The following is an 11,489-nucleotide window of genomic DNA, read 5'->3' as shown; positions in this document are numbered from 1 at the left end:
CAGGATTGGCTGGTATTAACTAGTACTTAATTGTTTAAGCTGCCCAGAACACCCGCTGTGTATATTTCAAGGCTTGTTGATTTGATGAGATGCGTCGCGATGCAAATTCACGGTAGCGGTTTTGTAGATTGCATGTCGACCCGAAAATACCAAGAAAAAAACCCCGTGAAATGTAACAGAACAAGAATAAGAGTGATGGAATTTTAACTAATATGAACGTGCGATCTTATCATCCAGCGACTAAACATGAGGACACTTTTGAAATTTAGAGTGAGCTCCACTTTGTTTTGTCTCGTTAACATACTACTCACAGGTAAGTTCGTCAGACAAGTGAAAGACCTTACAGGAATAGTAGGTAAAAGATCAAAAACGTAATTAAAACAGGTCAGTTATTAGATTTCTTTCAAACTAATAAAATTTTCTGGTCCAGTTATGGTTTAGTTAGCACACGTGTACTTATTAGCGGTTGCATATTGTGGAATCGAACAAGACACTACAAACCTCCTTGAGTCGCATTGTAACTGAAATCTCTTACAAGGGTGATTCATATATCCCTCTCAATTCTGAAGCGACACTTTGATGAAATGTTCTTAAAGGGCTCAGTCACAGTTTCTACAACTTGAAAAGTCTAGCCTAAATGTTTCAAGTTCTTGTTAACCATCTTTGTTCCTTTACGATTCAGTATTATCTCTTTGGGGTTTTTCTATCTCAGTGAGCTACTATTTTCAGGTTTCCTTCAATTTAAAGGTAATTTGTACATAATCAAAATAATCCAAACTACCATGACTGAGCTCCTTTAACACCAACTTCACTCTTGATCTTTTATCGCCTCCATTTTTGACTTAACACTAGAGCCGATACTGCATCATGTTAAGGTGTATAACTGAGAAGTTTATATGACCATTTCCATGATTCTAGGATACGCCTATCATTTTAAAGAAACTGGTGGAGCTCGCCTTACAAACAGTGAAAGCGTGTTAAGGATTCCGTCGGTTTATCGTCTCCTGAAAGGCCTGAATGTAACAAGGCAAGTGATCTCAAGTGGCAACGCAGTGACTTTTAAACAGAGTAACAAGAATGTTAAATACGGTCTAGAGAGACGTCCAATGCTCAGTGCTCATGAGATGCTTCACAGAATATTGAATGCCAGAGTTTACCACGAGCAAGACGGTCAACTCTCAAGAAAATTCCAATCCAGAGACAGCGATGAGCAAAAAGGGAGTTTTAAGATTTCCGACAAGACTGTCAGTGGAAAAGGTGAATATGCTATATCATCTGATCAGACAAGTGTTGGAATAAAATTGAAACTAAGAATAAATACACAGCAGCTCCACCAGCAGCAAAAACAGCAGCAACAGCCAAAACCAACCATGCCTTCAACTCCAATGTCCACAACACCTCAAATGTGCGTGGTCCCCTGTAACACGAAATTGAAGGCTCAAGCAACAAATTGTATTTGTAAGTAGATGTTCAATAACTGTGCTTCGCATTCATGCTGCTTGCGTAGTATGAATTCAAAGGAATTAGGTATCATGAATTGTCACCTTGTTCTATTATATTGTTTGTTGACTTTGACATTGAAAAGTTACAATGTAAGTTATGTCCTCTGGCGTGCTAAAAATTCTGCCGACATAAGTTTCGACTATGATGTTGATGAGGTGGGCTTAATGGGACTCATTAATGCTAAAAGTGCTCAATATAGTCAGATCCTAGTTTTCGTTTCTTGCACGTTGCTCAGTGCTGCATGCCACTGCTGAATTTTGGCCATTTTCGGGAAAATTGGGTTATTTGTGATCTGCACGAACGATACCGTTCAAAAATCTTCGGAAGCCCTTGCATCATCTTTCGTGCTGACAAACTTCAGTTAAATTTTGAATACACCAGTCAAACGGGTTAAAGGAAAAAAATATGTCCTATAAACTTTCACAATCTAGGGAACTGTAGACGACTCATTGGTCAGTGAGCCGAACGCTGGATCGAACGGTCCTGTTTTGTGCCCTGGCAGGGTTCATTGTGTTGTGTTCTTTACTAACTCTCACATAGCGTCTCACTACCCATATATGTGTATCATTAGGTACAGACGAACTGTAGAGGCACCCTGACAGAATGCGAAGGAGTAATCTGTCAGGGCTGCTTTCGTGCTACAGAGCCTAGAGTTACTGGGCACGAGAGGCTTTACTTCTCCTTCCCAGTTTAAGTAAGTATACTTCCTTTGGTTGTAATTTAAATAAATTCTCCTTCAGCTACACAGTTTGAACAAGAAGCCCTCAACATCCACAATAGATACCGAGCCATCCACAATTCGCCCGCTATGACTCTGAACTGTCAAATGAGCGAGGACGCCGCTGCATATGCGCAGAAACTAGCCGAAATGGACACACTTGTGAAATCTAGTTACACTGAAAGACCAGAGCAAGGAGAAAATCTTTCCCTTGGTTGCTATAAAGATAGAGAGGAGACAGCGGAGGAAGCAGTAAAAATGTGGTATGTAAATGTGATATTATCAAACTGGCAATCATCGCTTTCCGCCCAGTTGTGTTTTAGGCGCCGACCGGTTAGCTCAGAGGGCACCGGACTACTGTGCGGGAGGTCGCGGGTTCAAATCTCGGTCGGACCAACACGCAGGGCCTTTAAATGATTGAGGAGGAAGCGCTGCCTTTGTAATGACATCTGCAAATGGTTAGACTTTCTAGTCTTCTCGGATAAAGACGATAAACCGTAGGCCCCGTCTCACAACTCTTCATAATTAATTCTGTGGAACGTAAAAAAAAAAAAAAAAAAAAAAAAATACCACACTGATAGAAAAGAGTAGAGGACTTAGTTTCCGGTGTGGTGGTCTATCTCTCATCTGATGGTTAAATGCTCAGAGATATTAGCTGCATAAGCTACTCTGAAATCCGAGGGTAAATAAAGTAATATGTGTATGTAGGCGTGATCCTTAATTGGCACCTGAGTAAGACATGCCGTAAGACATGCAGTGTGTCATATTTGGAGACAGGAGATTGCAGACCACCCGTACCCTGTAAAACCAGGGGTCGTGAAACATTCGACAATTCATTTTATTTCTAACCCTTTGGTTCAGTCACCCTTACAGTGCTACGCACCTTAATGATGTAGCACTACGAAGTGTTGTCTTGAAATATTTGTTCGTTGAGTGTATAGAACAAATTAGATTCATTAGGTGCCAGGGTTGAAGAGGTTGAAGTTTGCATTTCGTCTCGGGCTCAAACGGTGTGAAATACTGAAAGTACCATTCCTCTTGGACTGGAACCTTTTGTTTATCTTTTGTACACCCATAGGCTTTCCTTGTTGCTATCTTCTATCCAATATATAAGCAAAGAGTCACTTGTAAAATTTCAACTGATAAAAAGGGAACCGTTCTTACTCTCTCAGGTTCGATGAAGTGTGCCAGTACACGTTTGGTAAACAAGGCCCTCAGCCGGGTACCAGTCACTTTACGCAGCTGGCTTGGAAGGAAAGCACGGAGCTAGGAATAGGGAAAGCTTCCAACAAGCAATCGGATGGGGCAGCATGTACCTATATTGTCGCACGTTATAAGCCCCAAGGAAACTTTGAGAGTGGGGATGACTCTTACCGAAAAAATATCGAGAAAGGTTCCTTTGTTGACAGTTACTGCAAGAACATAAAGAAAGCTGGTCTGGATGGAGGATATGGTTTCAAGAGATTTAAAGATAGTTAATTTGCTATCAACTTGAGTGGATTGTCTCTTGCTAGCATTCAAGGTTGACTTGTAGCAACCTTAATGACTGATTATATTTGTGGCGGTAGTGAAATCCACTGTCCATGCATATCGCTGAAATATATCACAAGAAAAAAAAGTTATGAAGTCACGCGGTAACTATAGCTTACAATCTCATAATTAAGGATTTACCCGGCCATAACCTCGAAGAATACAAGCAAAAAAACCAATATATATTTAAGGCTCTTTTTCACACAGGATTTTCGTATCCCACGTGTAAAGCCAAGTCGCTCTTAAACAAAACTCACTGGCCCACACTACTGAATCTTATCCTGATTTCTGTCGCTAAACCAAAAGTTTAATGAGCAGAACAATGGCCATGCACGTGACGTGCGTTATAATTCTTGGTTCTTTTCTTTGCCATCGTCTGCAAAACAACAACGTGAAATGACCAAATTCTGCTTTGTCTGGAGAACGTATTAACCACGACAACTAATTTTTTAAGTTACTATTTGAAATTTATTGTTGAGTTCCAGATTAAGTTTTGTGATAGTTTTGACAGTGGGAGACAAACTAAACGACGTTTGACTTTCGCGGGATTCGTTGCTAAAATATAAATTCATTTTTTAATCAACGTTGTCCTCGACGTCGCGGTCTTGGTTACTTGAACTCCCTTGTGTCTCTTGAGAGGCACCGTGCTAATGTAAAGTGCCTTACCCAAGGAAAAACTGTGATCCCTCCAGGGCTAAAACCCTGATCTCTAGAGAACAGCACACCGGTTAACCCAGTTTTTAGGGCACGGGTTCCCAGGCTTGTCAGTCCAAACGGATACACAGCCTCATTCCCGCGAGGATGGGAATGTAGTACGTTCGATCATAAAACGGTCATTTCAAATGCTTTTTTGACGAAGCTTGTTGCAAGATGAAAATGGAACTCGACTAGCCTCAAGATCACCAAAACTAACATTTTCCTTTTATATTTCTTTTCTATGCTGTTGAACAAAAATGATAACATCCCATTAAGACGTATCTGATATGGTTGAACAAGGTTTGTCACATTAACATTTGCTCAGCGACGCCAATAGCTTTCAGATTTCAGCTCATCCCTCAGGCGTGTAATCTAAATTGCCCAGAAACTTGAGATGAATAAGCGCATTACTATGGGGTCCATGCACTTGGGATGATGCCGGAAATACTGACTCCTGGTCATTCCAGATGCTAGGCAAACGACAAACTACTTTATGAGTTCAATCTATATTAGCCAACAACCAGTGAACATGGAATAACCAACAAACTAAGGTAAATTAAAAGATTACCGACACGAAAAACAAACTTGCAGGTGAAAGCAAATTGCCTGAAGAAACGCAAACATTGCAGAGTGGAGATGTAATCGAGAACGAGCAACCCTTTCAGATTGTCTTAACAATAAAGCACCGGATGTCAGCGCACGTTTGAGGGAGTAAGGACACATTTAACAATGCTACTCAGCAAGGCGTCTAATCCCCAGTCGGCTCATGAATTTTGTATTTCTTACACGGATATTTTAACACAATTAGAACCCCTTGAGATTTTCAAGCTTTCCACTTAAAAGGAAACAGGCATTGCATTTGTCGATGCACAAAAGAGGTTACCGCAGCAGGACAGTTAAAATAATTCAAAAGGTACGTTTACCGGACAGTTGGATTTTGTGTAAAGTTTATAAGTTTTTACAAACAGAAATCGTTTTTTTGCTAATTCATTTAACGCTTCAAGACAGCAGACCAAAACGTAACAACACGTTTCGGGTAATGGCTTGAAGTCGCGATGATGATACCTTTGACATCAATTGTTTTCTCTGGGTTACAAAGAGTACTTAACTTATCAAAGGAGTGGAAGAGTAAAGAGCGCTTCACCCCACTGGAATCGGGATGGCGTGTATCGACATCTACATTTTGTCGTTTCTATTAGGTATGTTGAAATATGATATTTACCATCCAACCTAAAAATCATTTGAAAAATAAATAATCATAACGAAGATGTTATTGCGTTGCTGAGGTCCTTTGTACAGTGTATATATACTGTCTGTATCTAATTATCAAAGATCTATCCGTGACAGTCGTCATCGCGTTAAACGACAGTCGTTTAATCTTTAAAGTAAGCTGCAGTGTTTTTCTTGATACAATGACGGATGCGTAAACTATAAGACTTCGAAAAACTATTACCTCGAAACTGAATAAGCACCTTTTGTTTCACACATGTGAAAGCACGCAGAGCAAAGGACTTTCACCACCTAAACTCACTGGGTTTTTTTAATCGTTGCATCTAAAAGACATTTTAAAGGGAAAAAATGATGTGCTTTCTTTTTTATTTCATTATATACAATTTTATTTCATTCAAGTTTACTCCTTAGCGAATAATCACTGTTTACGTAAATCCTCGAATTAGCGTCCCCCCTCGAATAAGCGCCCCCTTAGAATAAGCGCCCTCCTATCGGCCAAAATTTAAAATAAGCGCCTCCCCTCGAACAAGCGCCCCTCTCACCTTCGCCTGTTTTGTGGACGAGTACTGAGCCAACAAAGGATGTATAGTTTTCGTCGTGTAGTATTAGATTTGTAAATTCTTTCAGTTTGAGAACACGTTAAGTGAACACGTTGAACACGTTAAGTACTAACGGTGCTGCGATTTAAACTTAAGGATCACCTTTTTATGTCGATAAACAGCTTATGTTGTTGTTTACACGCAGATGATGTATATATATAAAAAAAATGATCATGTCAGGCCACGATTTGGAAAAAAATAAATAAGCGCCCCCCCCCCCCCTCGAATAGGCGCCCCCCCATCTTCTCCTAAATTTGAAATAAGAGCCCCGGACGCTAATTCGAGGATTTACGGTATTTGCCTTTTTACTCGTAGTTACAGCGTATGCAGGTGAATCCTCTAAAGGAGAGAAGAAGCAACAGCTTGGTTTTCGACCTGTGCATTTCGCTGCTGTTGGCCTTCCCTTGAGAGACCCTTCACCAAATGGAGATGATCAAAAGACAGGCGCTTTTAAAATTGACGATAGAAATGTTGTTGGTATGTGCTGATCTTTTAGAGAAAGTCTTTAGCAAGTAGTTAGAACACTAATTTTGGGTCCCGAGCATTGCATGAACTTTATAACTTTTATGTACTTAAGAAATGCCCATGTAATTAAAAGATATCATTGTCTTGTACGTAATATAAATTTCGTTGTTGAAAACACAATTCGACTTCTCTTTAGACGGGAAATAAAGAAAAACTGGCAGGGAGGGGGAGACGGGGAGAATCAAGGAACATATCATTATTATCTAGATAAGATACTGCAATTTGAGTTTTCAATGTCGCTGAAGGTTGGGCTGCGTTAACATGGCAACCTAACTTATAATAAACAGGAAATAGTGAAATGCTGGTGGGGAGTTTTTTTCGATGACACAAAAATGCAATGTCAGTTCAATTCAAACTCGGTCTTACTCTGACTCATGTATTTGCACTGAATTAACGCTGATGTATCGATTTCATGTTGTTTCTCTCAAAATCTTGAGCACGGGTTCCTTTGCCCCGCGAAATAAAAGTCAAGAGTTCAGTGTAGTTATTTCCGTAAAATTCTCTATCTGTTATGTAGGTGCAGGCACGTATGAGATTCAATCGGATGGGATTGATGTTGATATAAGTTTAAAAATTTCCACTAAAGAGCAAGGCACCCCAGGTGCAGGCGGGGGACTGGGCACAGGCGGAGGACCCGCACCGGGCGGGGGACCAGGTGCGGGCGGAGGACCTGGAGCATGCGGGGGACCTGGAACAGGAGGAGGATCAAAACCTGCACTCTGTGTTGTTCTTGTCCCACAAACAAGACCACCTCAGGGACCCGGAGTAGCTACGACATCTGTTCCCCCAACAACGGGTGTTGGTGGAGGAGGAGCGACTGGCCCTAAAGGCGCCACACAGGGAGCCACTTCACCTTCAGGAACTCCACAAGTAACCACACCACAGGGAGCCACTTCATCTTCAGGGACTCCACAAGTAACCACACCTGCTACTGGAACAAGACCCACAACTGGAGTCGGGGCTGCCACCACTCCACCAAGTGGAGGAGGCGGAGGTAACATATTAATGCTGTTGAAATGATCATGAGAATAAGTGTTATGTTAGTAGTGGTTGAGCTAGCAGTGGTGGTACTATAATAGTAGCAGTAGCAGTAGTAGCAGTAGTAGCAGTAGTAGCAGTAGTAGCAGTAGTAGCAGTAGTAGCAGTAGTAGCAGTAGTAGCAGTAGTAGCAGTAGTAGCAGTAGTAGCAGTAGTAACAGTAACAGCAGTAGCAGTAGCAGCAGTAGTAGCAGTAGTAGCAGTAGCAGCAGTAGTAGCAGTAGTAGCAGTAGTAGTGGCAGCAGCAGCAGCAGTAGTAGTAGTAGTAGTAGCAGTAGCAGCAGCAGCAGCAGTAGTAGTAGTAGTAGTAGTAGTAATAGTGGTAGTAGTAGCAGCAGCAGCAGTAGTAGTAGTAGTAGTAGTAGTAGTAGTAGTAGTAGTAGTAGTAGTAGTGGCTTGCACAACCTTGCACGCAAAATTGGCCTCCCCACAGCAGGCGCGAAAACAAATGACATCATCGCAAGTGCATACGAGACGGTTTGTGCTCGTTTATGAACAGTATATAGTTATGATTCTGGACTGTGCAAATAAACGGACACGCAACTGCGAATGTTAGCAAATGGTCGTGCATCTAGCATCGAATACTGTAATAAAGCCTTTTTTTAAGAAGGAAGACCAAAGAAATATATAGACTGTTTTATTTCTCAGGATCACAAGATGAAATACTTGGACTAAATAAACATAACGAGTATCGTAAAGTGCATGGTGTTCCGGCAATGACACTAGATGCTGACATGAGCAGACAAGCAGCTGAATATGCACGGAAAATTGCTGAGCAGGGTGTACTATCTCACGCTAGCGCAGAGGAAAGAAACAACGATGGCGAAAATCTCTCCATGGGCTGCGGCAGTAATGGCCAGACTACCGCTGAGGCTACCACCAACTGGTAAGGAACTTAAAATCAGTTAGTCAGTCAGTCAGTCCTTTGTCTAGTATCTATTCAAAAGTTGTTCAAAAGGTAAGGTAAGGTAAGGTAAGGCTTTTCATGTGACGACATCATTTTCCAAAATAAGAAATTACCAATCCTTCTGAAGTTTTCGTTTCGTCAGATGTAAGAGCCTTTAATAACTTGCTGCTTTGCAGCGTTTAAGATTGACAGGGTTCCTCATTTTGAAATAGGGCACGTTTGAATTTCCAAGTTTATGCGTTGTGTGACATAAAAATGACGGCCCAATAAGGCTCTCGAACAGTCAAAAAGATGAGTTATTGCTTAAGTTTTTGCTAAATAAACAGTTGTTGCTATAGAAAAAGTATTAATTTCAATGTGTCGGGGCTCTAGAGTAATAAATTTTCGTTTCAACGGCAAAACTCAATGACAGATGTTTCTGTTACTTTACGTCCGCCATGTTTGTGTCCCTCCGAGGGGCACAAACATGGCGACTCCATACAAAGCTCTATAAATTTGTGTGAAGCACTTCTCCGAATAGCGGGACAATGAAAAACTGCACAGACCTAAATCTTAGCGAGGTTGTTTATATATCAATCATCTTTCATGTCCCAGCTTCTTGACTTAATTTATTGAATGGCTCTGATTTTTATTTTTGATGGCGTGATACTGCAAACCAGCCATATCATAACAATAATATATAGATTTAGCCTAAAAGTGGAGCTCCTGGGCAAATAGACTCAAACTACACAAAACAAAAGCAGTGAAAAACATTTGTATACGAGGAAAGTTAATACTTTCGTTAACTTTTAATCCTGGGTTTGCTTTAACGGCTTCCAGACAACTATTTACAACAAGTTAACCTGACACGAGCCCGCGATCCAACCAAAAACTAGCACTTGATCAGCGGTCAACTTTAAAAAAACACGTGACTCGATGAGCTCTAAACTTGAGCCCGTGATATCGTCACGCGATACTGGTCAGCGGATACCTTGTTTTGACAGGTGTCAATTGACCATAACCTGGATGTCCAATATCATGGGCGTCAACCTATTAACTGTAGTATGGCCGCCATCTTATGCGACTCCACTGTCGTCGTCGTCGTCGTCGTGCGCACGCACGCGCTCACGAGCAATACCGATTGTCATGATAACCATGAGAAAATCAACTCATGGGTTCCCTGTACTTTCCTGGGTATGGGTATGGTGCTCCGCTATAACAGAAACGCTGATGTGGTCGTGTGTAAAAATTTAAAAAATATATCTCAAAAAAATATGTAAAAGGTATTTACAAAGAAGAGAACTATTAATTACCCGTCAAGATGGCCTCCAAAACCGTGATGCGGTCTATCATGCTGAAAGCGATTGTCAATGAATCAACTTATGACTTATCGAAACCATACTCCTATGAACAGGTACAACGAGGTCTGCAAACCAGGATACACGTTTGGTCAAGAGAGTGGCAGCGAAGGCACTGGCCACTTTACCCAAGTTGTTTGGAAGGAGAGCGTGAAGCTCGGTATTGGAAAGGCAGACATCGACAAAGATGGCATGAAATGTACATACGTCGTGGGTCGGTACAGACCCGCTGGGAACATGATGGGAGACTACGCGAAAAACGTACCCCAGGGGTCGTTCAACAAAGCCCAGGCCTGTGCAGGGGTTAAAAGAACGATTACGCACTACTTGACGCCACGATCAAAGAAGGACAAGCACCCAACCAGAGCCAATAATAATTAGAATGTTTTTCACACATGGGTCTCCGAACGTTGAGCGAGGCTGTTTATTTTGAAGGAAAGCTAAATACAGTGTATCAATTTGGGATCATCTGCCACAGACTATTGACTGGTCCTATACCAAGAAATAGGAAATGATCAATAGACACAAATGATTGCGAACGGACTAGTTCAGTACAAATTATAAATTATCAGGAATGTCTCCTATAACGGATGTGGTTGTTTATTTTCAGTATGCAGCCGTGGTGACCAAGGGCGAATTTTAGACCGTCAGACTAAGGGTCCACTAATAATAAGACGAAGCGTCTAGATAACAAGAAGAAAATATCAAGTAAAGATAAGAAAAAAATAAACTTTGCTGTTGGTAATGGGTTTCTGTTTAAGTGTCATTATATCACGATCAATTATTCCCCTATATAATCCCTTGTGGTATTTGTTGTTCCCTAGAATCTAATTTTTGTAGCTCTGTTGGTCTGGAATGAATTGTATTTTTTCCATTTTGGTCTGAAATTGCCTACGGTTTTAAAGAGAGAAGAGAGAACAAGTGCATATTCCTTTCACCTGTGAGCCTTCTAGCAGAATGATAGAGAGACGAGTGAAGTGCCAAAAAAAAAACAAAAGAAAAACAGAACCGGTTCCTAAAATGTATGGGATATAATTACTTAGTTGTACATTTGTGGAACGCTTCGGTGGGGTATAACGCTAGTTGACAAGTTAGTGTCATCATAGCGCAGGAAAAACGACAGTAGACAAGACCACTAAATGGCTAACCGTCAGGCCTGCAATAGGATTAAGACTTGAAGACAAAGGCGATACATCCCCACAAAACCATCCAAGGAGCAACCACTCAGAATTATATCAGAATGAAAACAAACTCGACTCACGGCATTACTAACAGCCTGAACGCTGGATATTAAATGAAAAGGTTTTGTTTGAGAAGGATCTCAATCTCAATTAAAAGAGACACGCTAATTGAACCAAAAGATAAAGGTAACCTTGAGCTACCAGATTGTGAGATTGTTACTAAAT

At 41.1% G+C, this 11,489-nt stretch overlaps 2 protein-coding genes across 2 annotated transcripts; both read left to right on the top strand.

Annotated features, from left to right (window-relative positions):
• On the top strand, positions 1-4,346 carry LOC110051723 (uncharacterized). The gene is made up of 4 exons (XM_020757784.2): positions 1-313; positions 919-1,458; positions 2,244-2,484; positions 3,394-4,346. Exons 1-4 carry the CDS (start codon positions 247-249, stop codon positions 3,698-3,700), a joined length of 1,155 nt encoding a protein of 384 aa, XP_020613443.2. The 5' UTR covers positions 1-246; the 3' UTR covers positions 3,701-4,346.
• An 83-nt stretch (positions 4,347-4,429) lies between these two features.
• Positions 4,430-11,091, top strand: LOC110051721 (uncharacterized). The gene is made up of 6 exons (XM_020757782.2): positions 4,430-5,360; positions 5,547-5,646; positions 6,592-6,753; positions 7,319-7,795; positions 8,488-8,725; positions 10,140-11,091. The coding sequence occupies exons 2-6, from the start codon at positions 5,607-5,609 to the stop codon at positions 10,462-10,464; spliced, it is 1,242 nt and encodes a 413-aa protein (XP_020613441.2). The 5' UTR covers positions 4,430-5,360; positions 5,547-5,606; the 3' UTR covers positions 10,465-11,091.
• Positions 11,092-11,489: the final 398 nt, after the last annotated feature.

The sequence above is a fragment of the Orbicella faveolata genome, unplaced genomic scaffold (genome assembly GCF_042242905.1).
Source record: "Orbicella faveolata isolate gen_17 unplaced genomic scaffold, um_ofav_v1 contig_3, whole genome shotgun sequence".
NCBI lineage: Eukaryota > Metazoa > Cnidaria > Anthozoa > Scleractinia > Merulinidae > Orbicella > Orbicella faveolata.
The sequence above is the reverse complement of the archived record's forward strand: the minus strand, read 5'-3'. Positions and strand labels throughout refer to the sequence as shown.